At 36.8% G+C, this 16,828-nt stretch overlaps 4 protein-coding genes across 4 annotated transcripts; 1 reads left to right on the top strand and 3 right to left on the bottom strand.

The window, feature by feature from the left end:
* Positions 1 to 705: 705 nt before the first annotated feature.
* On the bottom strand, positions 706 to 1,568 carry LOC129938840 (L-seryl-tRNA(Sec) kinase). The gene has a single exon (XM_056046632.1). The coding sequence runs from the start codon at positions 1,566 to 1,568 to the stop codon at positions 744 to 746; it is 825 nt and encodes a 274-aa protein (XP_055902607.1). The 3' UTR covers positions 706 to 743.
* Positions 1,569 to 1,595: 27 nt separating this feature from the next.
* LOC129938841 (mitochondrial import inner membrane translocase subunit Tim10B) lies at positions 1,596 to 2,254 on the bottom strand. Its single transcript, XM_056046634.1, has 3 exons — positions 2,107 to 2,254; positions 1,954 to 2,049; positions 1,596 to 1,884 (listed from the first exon to the last, which is right to left on the bottom strand). Exons 1-3 carry the CDS (start codon positions 2,125 to 2,127, stop codon positions 1,648 to 1,650), a joined length of 354 nt encoding a protein of 117 aa, XP_055902609.1. The 5' UTR covers positions 2,128 to 2,254; the 3' UTR covers positions 1,596 to 1,647.
* Positions 2,255 to 3,112: 858 nt separating this feature from the next.
* On the top strand, positions 3,113 to 6,103 carry LOC129939482 (WD repeat-containing protein 3). Its single transcript, XM_056047506.1, has 2 exons — positions 3,113 to 3,402; positions 3,467 to 6,103. Exons 1-2 carry the CDS (start codon positions 3,245 to 3,247, stop codon positions 6,039 to 6,041), a joined length of 2,733 nt encoding a protein of 910 aa, XP_055903481.1. The 5' UTR covers positions 3,113 to 3,244; the 3' UTR covers positions 6,042 to 6,103.
* LOC129939483 (stabilizer of axonemal microtubules 1) lies at positions 6,044 to 11,868 on the bottom strand. The gene is made up of 3 exons (XM_056047507.1): positions 10,670 to 11,868; positions 10,141 to 10,606; positions 6,044 to 6,193 (listed from the first exon to the last, which is right to left on the bottom strand). The coding sequence occupies exons 1-3, from the start codon at positions 11,708 to 11,710 to the stop codon at positions 6,132 to 6,134; spliced, it is 1,569 nt and encodes a 522-aa protein (XP_055903482.1). The 5' UTR covers positions 11,711 to 11,868; the 3' UTR covers positions 6,044 to 6,131.
* Positions 11,869 to 16,828: the final 4,960 nt, after the last annotated feature.

Raw genomic sequence — 16,828 nt, 5'->3', positions numbered from 1 at the left:
ATTAATTCATACTCAGATTTTTTTAAAGATTAAAAAATCTACACAAAATTGGTAAAAACTGGTTTTCGGTTAGTATATTAGTGATGTTGTTAGAAAATCTAATTGAAAATTTTTTTCACAAAACACGAAAACCAAATAACTGATAAAAATATGGTTTCCGACTCAACTGTTGGGGAAAGAAAGAATGATATTAACTTAAAATTTGTTATCTCACTCAAAATATTGTTATTAATATTATGTTAGTTTTAGACAAATCGAAGAATGGGATGGGAAATTATGAGTGAGGGTCAAATTATTTTATGAATTTGCACCTCGCTAACAAACGTGGAGTGATAAACCTTCTCGTTGTAACTTTTTCTATTGAATTGTTCTACATGTTCTTTGAGTTTAATTTGCTTAAGAATCTGGTCCTAAAATTTTAGTTTTTTTAGAAGATTGAAAAGATAAATATAAACATTGAAAGTCCTGATTTAAAGGTAAGATCTTCTTTATCATAGTGCAAAACGTTAAGCGCGAAATAATAAAATATAAAAAAAAAATATTAAAATCCAACCCAGACCCAGGCTTTTTAATACATTTTAATTTCATTGCCTAATTTAACATGTTTCCCAAATTTTAAATTTTTGGTTCTCCAAACAACGAGTTACTATTTTTCTTTGTTTAATGAAACAGAATGAAATGATAATGATTAAACAATAATCCGTGTTATATTAGGCATGGTTCTTTATTTGGTTTATTAAATGTTACAAAGTCAAGCGGTCGTAAATGCTTTTAACACTTGAAATGTCATCAAAGTCATTGTTATTTTTTAACTCCAATAAAATGCATTTTCTTCTTTTATTCAATGTTATCGCTTTTTCATTTGGGTTTTCATCGGTGTTTTGTAATAATTCCTTTATGCGTCTTCGCAAGCAAATATCTACTTCATGAATAAAACTTACTTCTGTTGTTGTATCATCTTTATTTTCTTGTTTGTTCCTTACTGGGTTGAGAAAGCAAGCTTTTAAAAACTCCCAAAACTCTTCGACATCTACAGAATTGTTAATGACTAGTGTATTCTTCTCCCAATGATTTTTTCCTGAGGGCCCTTCTAAACGTTTATTCATTTTGATTAATACATCAGAGTGTATGGCATCTTGTTCCCGCATAGAATTTCGAGCTAGGGCAATGTCTATACCAATTGGGAAGTAAATTTGGCCAAACGACACTTGGTGTCTTCTACAAATTTTATATATTTCGTATCGCATTCCAGCATAGTAGTTATTGTCATCAACTAATAGAACACACTTGTTTGAGGAATTCAAGCAAGATTCTTGGTTATCTTGACAAGTATTGGACGATTTTATCTCGTCTATTACTATTTGCTCGATTTTTTGAGCAACTTTTTTCCTTTCGTTTTTAAAGGTATGTTCATTTTTCTCTGTCTCCGGATGGAAATGGAAGATTTCATCATAGCAAATGTGTATGATGTTATATTTTCTATCACAAAGTTTAACCATATTTTTGCAAAATGTTGTTTTACCAGCACCTGGAAGCCCGATCAAAGCTATAACACAAATATTGACCATGTCAATTGAAATTGAAATAAACAAATCTAACTTAAAACTTATAAATCTTATTGTAATAGAAAAGAAATCAAATGCTTGACTAGACTGTAGCGTTTGATACGCTTCCTATCGTATTGTCACTAGTTGGAGTTTGTATTGTTATTGATGGTGGTGCAGCAGAAGCATTCGCAGCAGCTGCTTCAGCAGCTTGTTTGGTTGCAGCTTCAAGCTCTTGATTTCGACGGAAGTTGATATCGGTTTGTACCTCAACATATACGCTCATCATAGATTGGTTAAAGCGGGCAAATTTTGTTACACATTTGTCAACACATTCCGACTAAAATATTTATTAATACTTCAATTAAGAAATGTATTTTTTTATTTTATATTTATTATATGTTATCACCTCATTGATCCCAATGTTTCTGGTAAAAAAGTTGTCCACACAACTTGTGAAGCACAACTCAGTTACTTTGTTGTATAAGAGAAGGAAATCTTTGAACTAAAAATGAAAATAATTGATTTGTCATTTGTATTTAATCAAAGGAGATAATATTACGTTTCTAATTTGAGAGTCCATTGAATAGGAATTTATTATTTAATAGAGAAAATTTGTTTTTAAAAAGAAGAAATTATCACTTCTCATCGACGGTTTATGTTCACCACTTGCAATGCAACTGGATTAATTTTGACGTTTTATTTATGTTCCACAAGTGACAGTGGAATGTATTCATGTATATATGTACTTTATAATGAACCAGTTCAAGATTATATTGAATATTCTTTCTATTTTCTTTCAAGCGAGATATTATTTGCCATTTCTATAATCAAGGTCTACAATAATTTGTTCATGGTACAGCAATTTGAATTCACCAATTTGAAATATAAGGATGAATTATAAGAAATAAAAGTTAAATGTTTTTAAATCGTTGACTAAAAATAGCTAATGTACTTCATGTTGTCTTCAGTTTGTATGAAATAAAACATCATCAAAATTCTCTGTGAAAACATGAAAAGGATAAAACTTGTAAAATAAATAATTATACACATACATTCATATACTATACAATCGACCGCAACGCCCGAGTAGATCTATTTAGGTAACACTTTGACAGCTGACAACTGTATTGTAAGTGTCATCCATTTTCTTTTTTTTTAATTTATAAAAATACAAAAGAAATAAATTAAAAAAGTGTAGGTTTAAATAAACTTTCTTTTCAACGCCCGACGTTTGAAGCTACATTATGTTTTGCAACGTAATGCTTTATGACACATACTGTAAAATTTGGTAAAGTCGGTAACAAGTTTTTTAAAAGCCCGATCGACCCAATTGCTTTGCTGGCAGATTTTTCCTCTTGATATGCAGTGGCGCTAAGTCGGAGGTGCTGTTTTAAAATGTTTCAACAAATACTGGCTAGCGAGCTGTTTATGACGACGCTTTTCAAAAATGGGTGATGAAAAACAAGTATTCGAGATTTCCCAAATTTTCACTGAATTCTTTCATCAAAATATGTTTTGACATCCTCTTTCTGCACGTGCATCGTTCATTATAACAACTCTGACTTATTGCATTCCTCGAAATTTAATGAACGCACGTTGTTTACAAATGTCAAAATTTTGTTCGTCTTCTTGAAAGTTTTAAAAATTTTAAATGCAATAAATTAAATTAAAAACAGAAGTGAAAACAATTTCAAATCATGGGTTTAACGAAGCAATACTTGGCTTATAAACTTGATAATACATTTAATATAATTGCCAGTGGAAGACCAAACATAAATTTCCTTGTATACGACAACATCGAAGGCAGATATGTTGTTGTTGGCGGAGCTGAAAATGCCCTCGTTTGGGATATAAGGTATTATCTATTATATGATATATTGCTCTCACGAATATTCTTAATTGTTTTATGTTTATTACAGATTGGGTGAAAAAGTTATGTGCCTCCAACGAGACAAACAGGAAGTGACTGCTATCCGGGCTAGTCCAGATCGTGTTCATATTGCTGTTGGGTACTCTGACGGCGTGGTAGAAATCTTTGACATTGCTTCTAGATCATCTGTGTGCTCTTTATCACTCCACAAGACGGCGGTTACTATATTGCGTTACGACGCAATGGGAATTCGTTTGGTATCAGGTGGCTTGGATACTGAACTGGTCGTGTGCGATATTGTCACCCAGACCGGTAAACAACGTTTGATTGGACACAATGGTCCCATCACTGATGCCCATTTCTTGGAGAGATTTGGAGTTGATGACATAGTGGTGTCTTGTTCCAAAGACACGCACATCAAGTTCTGGAATCTTGAAACGCAGACGTGCTTTAAAACTATCGTTGACAACCGAACCGAAGTGTGGGCTCTGACTTTTGTCAAAGACCTCATGATAGCAGGGACTGGAGAAAGTTCCATGAACATCTATAGATTAAAGAGTCGAGATACGATTGCTGATAACGTGCAGTCAGCTGTTGAAGGACTCAGTTTGGATGACGAAGACACCATAAGTCCAATAACTGTTACAAACTGTGGTGTTATACAGAAATCGGGGCGTGGAAGAACAGTTAACCTTGTTGCTGATCCAACTGAACGAGTAATCAGTTGCCACGGGACAGATGATATCATTGAAAATTTCTATATTTGCACCAAGGAAGAAGCCAATTCTCGTTTGGCTAAGCGTTTGAAGAAATCTGCAAAATCTGTTACCCAAGGGGGAGCCGATTGTTCCAAGGAACTGACTCTTTCCGACGAAATAAAGCGCTTACCTAGCATCAAAGTAAAGAGTAAGATTAAGTCTATAGATATTCTGATGGGAGTCAACAATGAACTAAGAATCATAGCAAATCTCTCAAACAACAGCTTGAAAATGTTCTCTCTGAATGTTTTAGAAAAGCAGGGTGAAGCGAAACTGTTACGGTCCATTACTCAAAATGGTCATCAGTCAGAGTTGAGGACAGTTTGTTTCAGTTCAGATAACTTGGCTATAGCATCAGGCGGTGGTGAGTCAGTGAAGATTTGGAACAGGGAATCATCGCAATGTTTAAGAACAGTTCCGGCAGGGTACGTGCTCAGTTCCTGCTTTGTACCTGGAGATCGTTATGTTCTCCTCGGGTTGAAATCGGGTGTGTTGTTAATTGTTGATGTTGGAACTGGCGAAGTAGTTGAAGAGATTCCTGCCCATGAAAACGAACTATGGTCCATTTGCTTGCTGCCAGACATGAAGGGTTGTGTGACAGGCAGCAGCGATACCACGGTGAAGAGTTGGTCCTTCGAACTTATTGACAACACAAATACCGACGATGGAGTAATTAGACCTAAAGTTTTGTCTTTGTTGCACGTGAATACGCTTAAGCTCGAAGAGACGGTCCTGTGTGTCAAAGTTAGTCCTAATATGAAGTTTCTAGCTGTCGGTTTATTGGATTCTACAGTGAAAATATTCTTTCTGGACAGCTTTAAGTTTTATCTTTCCCTCTATGGACACAAATTACCAGTACTTTGTCTGGATATTTCGTACGACTCGGCTATCATTGTCACTGGTTCGGCAGATCGTAATGTCAAAGTGTGGGGTCTGGATTTCGGGGATTGTCATCGTTCGTTGTTTGCGCATGATGATTCCGTAATGGCAGTTCAATTTGTCCCCAAAACGCATATGTTCTTTACTTGCGGCAAAGATGGTAAGATTAAACAGTGGGATGGAGATTCGTTTGAAAAAATCATCACCCTTCCTGGGCATGTTGGGGAGGCGTACAGTTTAGCTGTTAGCCCGAATGGCCGATACCTGGTAAGCTGTGGGTCCGACCGGACACTTCGATTGTACGAACGAACCGAAGAGCCTATAGTCTTACAAGACGTACAGGAAGAAGAGCGAGAGGAGATGGAAAATCGGACTCTAGCAACAGGCGAGGATAATTCTGTGCCTATGTTGCCTGGTCTTAAGCTACCGTCTCGTAAGACCGTAGGGGCAGAAAAAGCAGCCGAAAGCATTCTTGAGTGCTTGGAGATCTTAAGAGAATACGAAGCAGATGAAGCTCCCGAATTGCATCCTCTTATGATAGCTTACGATGCAAAGACTCCGGATGACTTTCTTCTTGCTACTTTACAAAGAATAAGGGCCTTTGACATGGAAGAAGCACTGGTACTTCTGCCATTTTCGAGTGTTTGTGATATTCTTGAAAGAGTTCCAAAAATAGCCGATAGCCGAAAGGACCAAACCGAAATCATATGCAAAGTAGTGCTGTTTCTCTTTAGAATCCATCAAAAGCCAATCACAAGTAATCAAACTCTTTTGCCGGTGATTGGAAAGATTATAAGATGCTTGCAACAATTAACGGTTGAATGTCGTGATATGGTGGGAATGAATTACTATGGATTGCAACTGTTGCAACACGACATTGAAGAACGAGAGGGTGTTGAGTTGTTTCGAGAGGCTACACAGTCGAAAAAGCAGCGAGACAAAAGAAGGAAACATGTTGCGAAGAGGACGCACATTCAAATGGCTTGAAAAAATTAAGTTTTTTTTTGTTATTGAATCTTTAATGAAATAAAAATGCATTTTATTTGTAAGTTATTAAAATTTTTAATTGGCTTTATATCAACCACAAACGGCGGCTTTTGGGTATTGCGTTGTCATTGTCTTATTGGAATAACCGCAACCTGTAAAGAGATTTAAATATTAATAAATTTTGTTTACAATTTCACGAGAAATAAAAAAAGTATTAATGACTTCGAAAAATGGATATGTTACTTATGAGCTAGATTTTTTATTAGGATTGGATTGGATAAGTTCCTAACCTACTGTATGGAATGGTAGGGAATTCGGGAAAATTGGTATAAAATTTAAAAAAGCAAGGAACTGGATAGAGAGGTGTCGATGAATATGAAAGATTAGATGAAGGAAGTAATGAACCTTAGGACTGGCACGCTGAGGGGGGGGGGGGGCACGGGTTAGCTCGACGAATTTGAAGGATCAAAACACGAAAGGTATAATTAGCCGGCAAAAGAAATGGAAATAAAGAAAACAAACTCACAACCGACACAAATACGTATTGTACGAAATTTCTAGCTATTAACCTTGATAACGAATATCATACTTATTGAGTTATATTTTTACTATAATACTGGAAATAGTTTTACGATCTATGGACCGAACTATAGTTGGGAGCTCTTAAAGGGTGTTTTGAAATCAGATCGCAAAATATTTTTTTTGTAAAAATGCCAAACAATAACAACACCCTATTTTATTCAACAAATAACTAATTTAATTCACTCTTGTAAATCTATATTCTAACTCTTTCAATTTTAGACACCACACAGTAAACATCTTGGACATTGGTACAGAAAACAAAAACTTATCTAACTTATCTAACATTTAATGACCAAACAGATTTCCTATCATTTTTATTTTTTTATTATAGACATTAAACGAAATCTTAAGATTGGAGAATCTTCAAATCAACAAATTATACAGTCCTAATACAGAAAGGAAACTTAATACAAATAATACAAAACAAAGGGTATTTTACTTTAATTTTCCGATTTGTTATAAAAGTATTCGAAAAACTTCAGCGAGGCATTTGACATTCAAATCTACTTTCAAAAGGTAAAATAAAGAAATTGGGCAGGTTCAGGCGACATAAGGGACTTGACAGTTAGGCAAGTTTTTGGTATCGGATTAGCTAGCTGCCAAAAAATTAGCTTCCAATTAACAACTTTAATGGGAAGTTGACTGGAACGTAAGTCAAGAAAAATCTTCCTAACTAACAAGTCAAGTCAGCTTATGTCAAAATGACAGCAAACCATATATTTTCATTCAACTCAAAGTTGAACTTTATTTCTCTATGATTATTATTTTATGACCAATTTCATATAATGTTTTGTTGAAAAGGGTTTCTTGTCAAATTGGAAAAGAAATAAGTAATATATTTAAAAAAAAAACATAAAATATAATATACAAATGTTGATTGACATGTAGCTTGCTTGAGGAGTTTTTTGTAGACAATATGGTTTTTGGTAGTTTTTGTAGGATCAACTGAAGGTAGAAGTTAGTGAAGTAAAGTTCTTAGTTTGAAATTTATGACAGTTGAAAAAGTAATTAACTGACTTGTACAAAAATTGCGTTGAAAAAATGCAGTTGACTGCAAATTAAGTCCCTTATGTTGTCTGAACCTGCCCATTCTTTAATAGGAAACACCAAAAAGCTTTAGGAGACTTTTTAAAAACACCCTACGTAGTACCCGTAGCATGATGGTTAGTGCGTTGGACTGTCATGCAAGGGGTCTTGGGTTCAATCCCTGCCTGTGCCACCTTAATTAAAAAAAAATAATAATAATAATTTTCGCGGGTACTGCCTCTTGCGAGGAATCGACAAATCCTTCAAGAGTAATCCTTGTCACGAAAAAGTGCTTTCTCAAACTAGCCGTTCGGATTCGGCCTAAAATTGTAGGTCCCTTCCATTCCTGACAACAGTACTCTCACACAGGAATGGTTGAGAGTTGTAAGTCACTAGGCCCTAGTTCACAACGGACTGTTGCGCCCCCCTTTGATTTGACGTAAAGCAAAACTAAATAGAAACACCTAAAAATCCGATTTTCTCGGCTTTTGGTCCAAATTAACATTCAAGGAACGCAGTTGAATGCAAATGAAGTCTTTTATGTTGTCTGTACCTTCCATAGTTATGAAGATTTTTCTTGACTAACTTTCCAGTCAAACTTCGAATAACGCTGCCTTATGGAGTTTTCCATGGGTAAAATATATCTATTTAGATGGAATAGCTTGTACGTGCATGCCGAGACAGATTTATTTCTATTTCATAATTGATGCAAGGAAAAACATGAGCTGTGCAATACCGGACTTGGCAGTTGGTCAATTACGAGTAGATACATACTAAAAACTTGCCTTACTTTCAAGTCCCTTAGGTTCATCTGACCAATGTTAAACATGTTCCAAAAGATCGTCAGCCAAGCAAAGTCATCTTAAATAAGTTGCTAAGGCTTGCTATTTTTTATTTAAATTTATAGCTTGGCTTATTAGAACAGTTTCAGGGACTACCGCAATACAAATTTGAACTACGAATATGTCGTTTAACAGGATTCTTTTTTGTTTTAATATTTTCAACTTAAAGGAGATTTTTGAGGAGGAAGATAAAAACATAGAAGAGGTGGAAAAGGTTGTAAAAATGCCTATACAAAACAAAGCCACAGGAGCCGATGGCTCCATACACAAGAAAGGAAATGTTGCAACATACAACAACTATAGAAGTAACACGTTGTTGAACATAAAATACTAGGTATCCATTATCCTATACAAGAACGCTAAAAATATCATAGGATAATATCAATGTTGCTTCATCCCAGGCAAATGAATAACCGATTTCAGATTTTTACCTTGAGGAAACTGATGGGGTCTACCGTTTTCAGCCGAATAATTTGTAAAAGCTCTTTTCATGACAAGAATTACAATTGGGGGATTTCTGGCAAGACGCAGTACCCGCGAACAAAACTTTAGATGGAACAGGCAGGTATTGAACACAAGACCTCTGGTATGACAGTCCTACACACTAACCATCATGCCACGTGTATAATAGCCAGATTGCTATCCAGACCAATAAACATCTGCAATGGACTCCGACAAGGAGATGGTTCAACCTGGCGTTGGAGGTTGGAGAAAGTATCCCAAGACTCTGGCACGCCAACAAGACGGACCATCGTCATTAGGTCCATCCAGATGCTGGCTTACGTAGACAACATCGAAATCATCGGGAGAACCTAACAGGCTTTACACGATTCCTTCTTGCAGATCGAGCAGACACAAAATTTGAGACATGGTAGCGGAGCACGAATTTGAAGTGGTGCAAATACCCAAATACCTTGGTTCAAGAGCAGCAGCCGATAAAAACACAGAAGAGAAAATACACGGGCTGCTGATCAAAGAGGCCAAAGAGCCTTCTATACTCTTTACAATAAAAAAAACTATACAGAGAAGAAATGAGACCAAGACCGGATCCCGGTTTTCGAGCCAAAGATTATGATGAAGCAAAGTAAAAAAATAATAGGATAATTGGCAGGTTAAGACTACATAAGGGACAAAGGCAAGTTTCTAGCATCTGATTGGCCAGCTGTCAAAAAGATGCCTTCTAATTAAGTTAACTTCATTGGAAAGTTGACTGGAAAGTTGGTCTAGAAAAATATCATTTTTTATTCAACTGAAAGCTGTTTTACTCTATGATTTATAAATTTTCTGTAATATCTTGTGCAAAAGGGTTCCTTGTCAGATTGAAAAAGAAATAAGTAACGTTTCTTTAGGTACAACACAAAATGCAAATCGTGATTGACTTGTAGCTTGCTTGAGATGTGTTTTGGCAATAATGTTTTAATACTTTTTGTTCATTGAATTGGATTAAGAGGTGAGTAAAGTAAAGTTCCAAGTTTGAAATTTGTGACATTTGAAAAACTAACTAGCTGCCTTAGGTAAAAGTAATGTTTAAAGATTGCATTTGACTGCAAATGAAGTCCCTTATGGTGTCTAAACCTGCCCTGAACTGAATTTCTCATCCGTTGCTTGGAAGATAAATTTCAAATATTAAAAAATATATTTCCACTTACCACAATTACCCTTTTGGATGAATTTTCCTGGTGCTCCATAGCTTAACTTTTGTATTGTGCATCTTTCAATTTGCGCAGTCGGACGCATACACGACGTTTGTCTTGCCCATGGTAACACCTCTTTTGGAGGTATTTGCACAGGCATATAACTTAGTTTATAAGTTGTGCATTTTGCCATTGGTGCATCGATTGGGGCCAATCCATGTCTTGGTAAAATAGGACCCGTTTTAACCGGATTTACCTGAGGCAAATATGATAATTTGTTGATTGTACATTTTTCCATTGGGCAACTAGGTGTACACATTGATGTCGGAGGCACAAGAAGACCACGTCGACAATTGGGTTTTGGAACGAAATCATGCTTTTGCGTTGTAATATCTTGAATGGGCTCAGTCGATCTGCATACATTTCCCTTTGGCCGACAGGGTTTTGTACGTTCAGGGCAATTTTGAGGTTGAAATGATAACTGCCAAAGGAAATTTGTGTTTTTAGTATGAATAAAGCCGTTTTCTGTTTTTTGAAAATTTACCTTATAAACTGTGCATTTTTCCATTCTTCCTGAAGGCAAATGTATTCCAGGTCTTGGCATAATTAGTCCTGGTTTAGTACCACATGACTTCAAATAGCTTAGCTTGTAGACCGTGTTTTTATCAGGCATTTCCGAACCAAATATTTTAATAGCTTGTTCCGGCGCCAGAGCTGGGATCCTCTTAGGATTACAATTGGGAATAAAACTAAGTTTATATGTAGTACAAAGTGGACCACATGGAGGTGGTTCCACATGGACCCTTCTTGCCCAAGGCATATCATCTTTGACAGGTAATGGCACAGGCAGATAACTCAACTTTTGAACAGTACAACGTTCACCGGGTGCATCAGGTCGAATATAGTGCCCCGTTTGAATTATAGGTTTGGGTGGAGGATTATTACAGATGTCGTATGGCATGTATGAAAGTTTGTTGATGGTACACTTTTCTAACGGTGCACACAGTTTTATAATTCCATCTGAAACTTTAAGAGGCTGCCTCTTGCTATAGCATTTTGGAACAAAGTCATGCTTTTGGCTTGTTAAATCATAAAATTGGCCATTAAATCGCTGGGTGTTTTCTTTTGGTTTTATAGGCTGGGCACGTACAGCTTGACAATGAGGTTGAAATGAAAGCTTCTGGATTGTATTAGCATCCATTGGACCTTGAAATGGTTGCATACTATCCTGTACATGAATCGGCATAACTCGCTTGTATCCAGAATTCCCAACATAGGAACACTTATAGATAGTATTCGTATCTATAGGTTGAGTCGGACGAACATAGCTAACCATAGGCTTGCACATTGGCTGCCGTGGAGGCTGTTCATAGCAACAATCCATATCACATGAGCAATTAACAGGGTTTTGAGCTTGGCATGATTCAAAAGACGATGGGACTTGACATTTTATTGGCGAGCAATTTTGCTGGACGTAATCTTGCGGAGAGCACGCTTTACTAATTGGTTCTTGTAACATATCGGCATTTGCTTCGCCTGTTACATTTTCTTCAGGAACTTCGAATAAAATTTGTTGATCACACATAGCGGTTGGATTTTAAAAAAAAATTCTGGACTTCAGTAATACTTAATTTTGGGTTTTAAAAAAACAATTAAAAAGGAAACTAAAGCGAGTTGAAGGGCCAGAAATGTATTTGCCTGAATGAAAAATAAATAAAAGTTTCAGTTTTTATTTTAGAATGCTTAAAACTCTAGGCATATTGGACGGTTTATTGTTTGTTTTTATTTAAAGTGAATAGAGTAATGTTTTATTAAACTAATCATGTGTTCCATGGGCAAATCTAGATTGTCTTAACAAATGAATGCATTTTTATCGTTTTTTTTAATCGATTTTATCGATTAGGTTAGTTTGTATGGGGTGATGTGCCTGTAAGGACCTCACTTGGATCACTTTGGATCCATTGTGCTCCCCAGGAATGGGAAAGAATTGGGAAGAGTATAGGAAGTTTGATGAGAATTAAGATTTAGGGCGCCTCGGTAAACCATACTAATTTCTGGGAGGATGCAACCACATTATTGTCTAAAAAACACTCCTCAGACAAGCTGCAAGTCGATTACTATTTGTCTTTGTATTGTAAAGCAATAATTCTTATTTCTTTTTTAAATTGAGACGGAACCCTTTTACAGAAAACATTAAATGGAATTGTGCAAAAAATATGTAAATAAATTATAGTGTAGTAAAGCTCAGCTTTCACTTGAATGAAAAACATGATAAGTTGTCATTTTGAAATAAGTTCACTTGACTTGATAGTAAGGGAGATTATTCTTGGCTTACTTTCCAGACAACTTTCCAATAAAGTTGCTTTAATTGGAAGGCATTTTTTTGGCAGGTAGCCAATCAGATACTAGTAACTTGACTTACTTTCAAGTCCCTTATGTCGCCTGGTATATCCGTACCAGTAATAATATAACCATATAGAGCATATTAAGACCTAATTGTAGGAAGTTCACAAAGTGAAGGTAAACATTTCCCTAAAGTCATTATAACAATGTCGTCTGCCTTTAATCAGTTTAGACTTAATTCTTTTAATATTTCGGTAAAGACGAATTGTATTAGTGTAATTTCATGTACCTTTAAAATTTCCAACTAATAATTGTATTTTAAAAAAATACGAAAAATCCAGGAACTGCTGATTTGATCTTAAATCAAAAATAAATCAATTTATTTTCCCCATGGAATCCAAAAACAGGGAACATATAATTGTTTCGACAGATCTAAAACAAAAATAAATTATTTATTTCACCCATGGAAAACCGCATTAGTAATATGCCTGTTACGTTTAAGTTTTAATGAAGGCTACACCCCTGTTATAGCTATCAACTATGAGCAATATACTTGATAGGTATCAACAAATAGATTGAGTTGGTACTATGAATATCAACTATAGACATTCGTGATCGACTTTGGGTGGCGCAACAGTCCGTTTGAGAACTAGGGCCTAGTGACTGACAACTATCAACCATTCCTGTGTACGAGTACTGTTGTCTGGGATGGAAGGGACCTACAGTTTTAAGCCGAATCCGAACGGCAAATTTTAGAAAGCACTTTTCATGACAAGAATTACTCTTGGAGAATTTGTCAATTCCTCGCAAGAGGCAGTACCCGTGAATAAAACTTTAGGTGGAATAGGCAGGGATCGAACCCAAGACCTCTCGCATGACAGTCCAACGCACTTTTTTTTTTTAATTCATTTTTATTAATTCATTCTTAAACCTATCTTAAAGCAAGATAAAAAATCATAAAACTAGCCTAATTATCCATAACTTACAACTAACTTATTGGTTCCATATGGACACTCTAAGTTAAACTATAACACAAGCTACTAATGCCTTTCGGCCCTAAGATTTATTATACTTTAATTTAAATTTCATTTATTATTATTTAGTATTTATTAGAAAATTAAAAAAAAAACAGTATCAAGATCCTTTTTTATTTTTACTTAAAATAAGGTCCTTAATATAAAACTTAAAGCTAACTTAACCTAACTATTCTACTTATAAACTACTTAAAACTAGAACAACCACAGCAGTAAATCTAACGTTTTTTTTGTTTTTATATTTTATTGTAATTTTGTATGTTTTTTTTCTTTAATTATTTTTTCTTTTTTTAAATTTTTTTTTTGTGCCACCATGCCTATTCTACTTAAAACTAAACCCTAAAACTATAAAACAAGTATGTAAGCTGGCCAAGGCTTAAAACCCCATCCCGACTACCCAATATCAAGTGCCGATTGAAGCCACCAAAACTGGTTCTCCTGCTTCACACTATCAGTTCGGTCCCGTTCGGACACCGCCCGCTACTGAACCGAAGGAGCTCTGCTCCGCCTTGTGCCTCGACGTCCCGATTGTATGGGAGTTCTTCATCTGACGTGGTAGATTAGCGGAACTGCCAATCTATCCTATAACAGACCGCATCTATCTTAAAAGAGGAATGCCTCTTTTGAAATGAAGCCGCTCAAGCGTGCACTTTCAAAATACTCGTCGTTCGGATAGAACGCCCCGAAAACTAAATTGTTGGTCGAAGACAATGTGACCTCGAACGAGTTTTATTACGAAATTGTCAATTCTGTTGATTCGAGCCCCGTTGTATAGGACCTCGTTGGAATAGCATTGCACATAAGAAGATTCGGCTGTTCGATATAAGCCGGTATAGCGTCGTAAACACTGTCGAAACTTCTCCATCTGGGAAGGGGCAACGTTGAACCACACAGGACAACCATAAACGATCATCGGCCGTATGAGGGCCATGTAGCAAATTACCTTCACTCTGGGGTCAAGCCGACTGCTAAAAAACAGCCGTTTCGTCAGAGCGAAGGCTCCTCTGGCTCTGGTCAGAGCAGCATTTATATATTTGTCGAAATATAAATACTGATCTAACCAGATACCGAGGTACTTCACTACACTTTTGCTCGCTAATCGCTGCCCGTGAAGATCAATGATGACCATCTTTCGCCAATTCTTGCACGTATCCCTCGTGGCCCTAGCCAACGGAGTCCGGGACAGAATTGTCTCCAACTTCTGGACATTTATTTTCAGTTTCCAGTAGTCGCAACATGGCTGAATCTTGTCGAAATCACGCAGAAAGAGAATTATAATAACCTCAACCTTTCGGGCCGTTCTGTAAGCAATTAGATCGTCGGCGTACGCAATTGCCTTTGTAAGACTACCTATCAGATCGCTGGTGTAAATGCTGAAGAGAATCGGTGAATTCACCGCTCCCTGTTGAAGACCATTTTTAATTGAGAATGTTGTGGTAGAAGTTACATTGCCACTTTTGACAACAAACTTTCTACCTTTAAGCATATCATAAAGTATATGCAACAATGGCTTGCTTATGCCAAGCCTTCTCAGTTTTAGGTAATGACCCTCTAACCATACGGTGTCAAAGGCCTTTTCCAAATCAACCAGAACAGCACCTGTGCATTGTTGTTTTGATTTATTCCATTGGATATCCGAAACGAGTTTAGACGCAGCATGAATTGTGTCATGACCCGCCTTGAACCCGAACTGTTTATCCGGAATTATTATGTTGTCCGCAGCCCACTTAGTCAGAGCCCTATTAATGATCTTTTCGAAAACTTTGCTGATGCTCGAAAGAAGACTTATCGACCGAAGATTTGACGGGTTGGAGTTGTCCTTTCCCTTTTTCGGGAGAGGATGAACCACAGCGGTCTTCCAATGCACTGGATAATATGCATTATTCAGTGCATTATTGAAGAGTGTGGTATAAATGACAATTGCTTCCGTCGGTAAATGTCTTAGTACAACGTTGGAGATACCATCGACACCGGCTGACTTTTTATTCAATTGAAGATGAGCTGAAGCTCAACCTTCGTCACTAACAAGGGACTTGGTCCCGTTTGCTCGGCGATTATGGCATTTGCCAAGGAATCGTCATGAAACCGCGGTTCTCAGATCGCCATTGTGTCATATCATTTCGAAGGTAAAAGTGATTAGGTAGGGCTCTATTTTCCAGTTCGTGGTTGGGACGAATCGGATCTTCAATCGATGACCTCTTCTGGATCTATTTTCGCTGTCCTGAGTACGTCTCTGTTCTCTTCGGTTCTTTGGAGTTTCAGACTCTTAAGGTCATTGTCGTTCTTTTTCCTGGATATCTTGTTGATTTTAGGGAACATACTAGGGTCACTCGAATTAACTGACCGGATCTTGCGGTCCCAGTACTTGTTAATTGATAGCCTGTAGTTATCCTTAATCAACAGATTGAAATTTTTTATTGACGACTTCAGTGTCCTAACCTCTAAGTCATGTGGGTCTGTAAGTCGTCTGAAGAAGTTTTTGAGTCTTGTCAGTAAGCCACTCTTGTGCCTTCGCAGTGCTTCAATAGTCGCGTTTCTGTAAGCGTCCATTTGGTCCCGTTCTTTGTACTTTGGAATTGTCCGTTCCATCGTTTGTTTTATTGTTTCGTCCATCTCTTGTAAATGTTTGTCAATTTCTGTATTTATCAGGTTTTTTTTATTGGGTGGGGCTATGTCACTCGAACGAAGTTCTCTCGCTAAGGCGTTGGTGAAACGAGGCCAACGCATCTTACTGTAATTGCAAGAGCGCGTTGCAACGTATTCCTTCAACTCCACGTGTTCGTTCGGAATCTGCATTACAGTAGCCAGTCCGCAGTGATCAATGTCGTACTCGACTGTCTGTAAGCAGTTTCGAGGATGATGACCCACTTTGTCTGTAACTGTCAGTTTAGTGTCGTACAGCAAAAGATTCAGAAAGGAGCCGCTTCTTGGATACGATGGCTTTTTAGTAGCCAGCAGGTCGACGCTATATTTAACGCTGTAAAGATTCATCAAATTAAAAAGATGGTAACCTCTGGGATTATTATGTTGATTTCCCCAATTTTCATGTTTTGCGTTCAAATCACCGGCCAAGATGAAATAACTTTCTTCCAAGCTCAGTTTAAGTTCCCTAAAAAGAATCTCGAGTTCTGAAGCAAAGTAAGTAACCTGCGGAGCTCCAGCCGCAATCATATACATCCGTTTCCCTTGAGAGATAGAGATGCATACAACACAAACTTCTACCGTCTTGAGCTTTCGCAATTCATTGTTGTTTATGACTTTATAATTAATGCCTTTTCGTATAAAGACAGCGACACCACCCCCTTGAGTGAAGTCGGGCCGGTCTC

This window comes from Eupeodes corollae, chromosome 1 (genome assembly GCF_945859685.1).
Source record: "Eupeodes corollae chromosome 1, idEupCoro1.1, whole genome shotgun sequence".
Taxonomy (NCBI): domain Eukaryota; kingdom Metazoa; phylum Arthropoda; class Insecta; order Diptera; family Syrphidae; genus Eupeodes; species Eupeodes corollae.
Note: the sequence above shows the minus strand (reverse complement) of the source record. Positions and strands in the feature narration are given on the sequence as shown.

Excerpts from the sequence above, each read along its gene's own strand:
- LOC129939483 (XM_056047507.1), bottom strand. The coding sequence starts at position 11,710 with ATGTGTGATCAACAAATTTTATTCGAAGTTCCTGAAGAAAATGTAACA. Across the intron at positions 10,607-10,669 it reads AAAAATGCACAGTTTATAAG|TTATCATTTCAACCTCAAAA; the intron begins GTAAATTTTCAA and ends TTCCTTTGGCAG. Across the intron at positions 6,194-10,140 it reads CATCCAAAAGGGTAATTGTG|GTTGCGGTTATTCCAATAAG; the intron begins GTAAGTGGAAAT and ends ATCTCTTTACAG.
- LOC129939482 (XM_056047506.1), top strand. The coding sequence starts at position 3,245 with ATGGGTTTAACGAAGCAATACTTGGCTTATAAACTTGATAATACATTT. Across the intron at positions 3,403-3,466 it reads GCCCTCGTTTGGGATATAAG|ATTGGGTGAAAAAGTTATGT; the intron begins GTATTATCTATT and ends TGTTTATTACAG.
- LOC129938840 (XM_056046632.1), bottom strand. The coding sequence starts at position 1,568 with ATGGTCAATATTTGTGTTATAGCTTTGATCGGGCTTCCAGGTGCTGGT.
- LOC129938841 (XM_056046634.1), bottom strand. The coding sequence starts at position 2,127 with ATGGACTCTCAAATTAGAAAC. Across the intron at positions 2,050-2,106 it reads TGGACTCTCAAATTAGAAAC|TTCAAAGATTTCCTTCTCTT; the intron begins GTAATATTATCT and ends TTTCATTTTTAG. Across the intron at positions 1,885-1,953 it reads GAAACATTGGGATCAATGAG|TCGGAATGTGTTGACAAATG; the intron begins GTGATAACATAT and ends TAAATATTTTAG.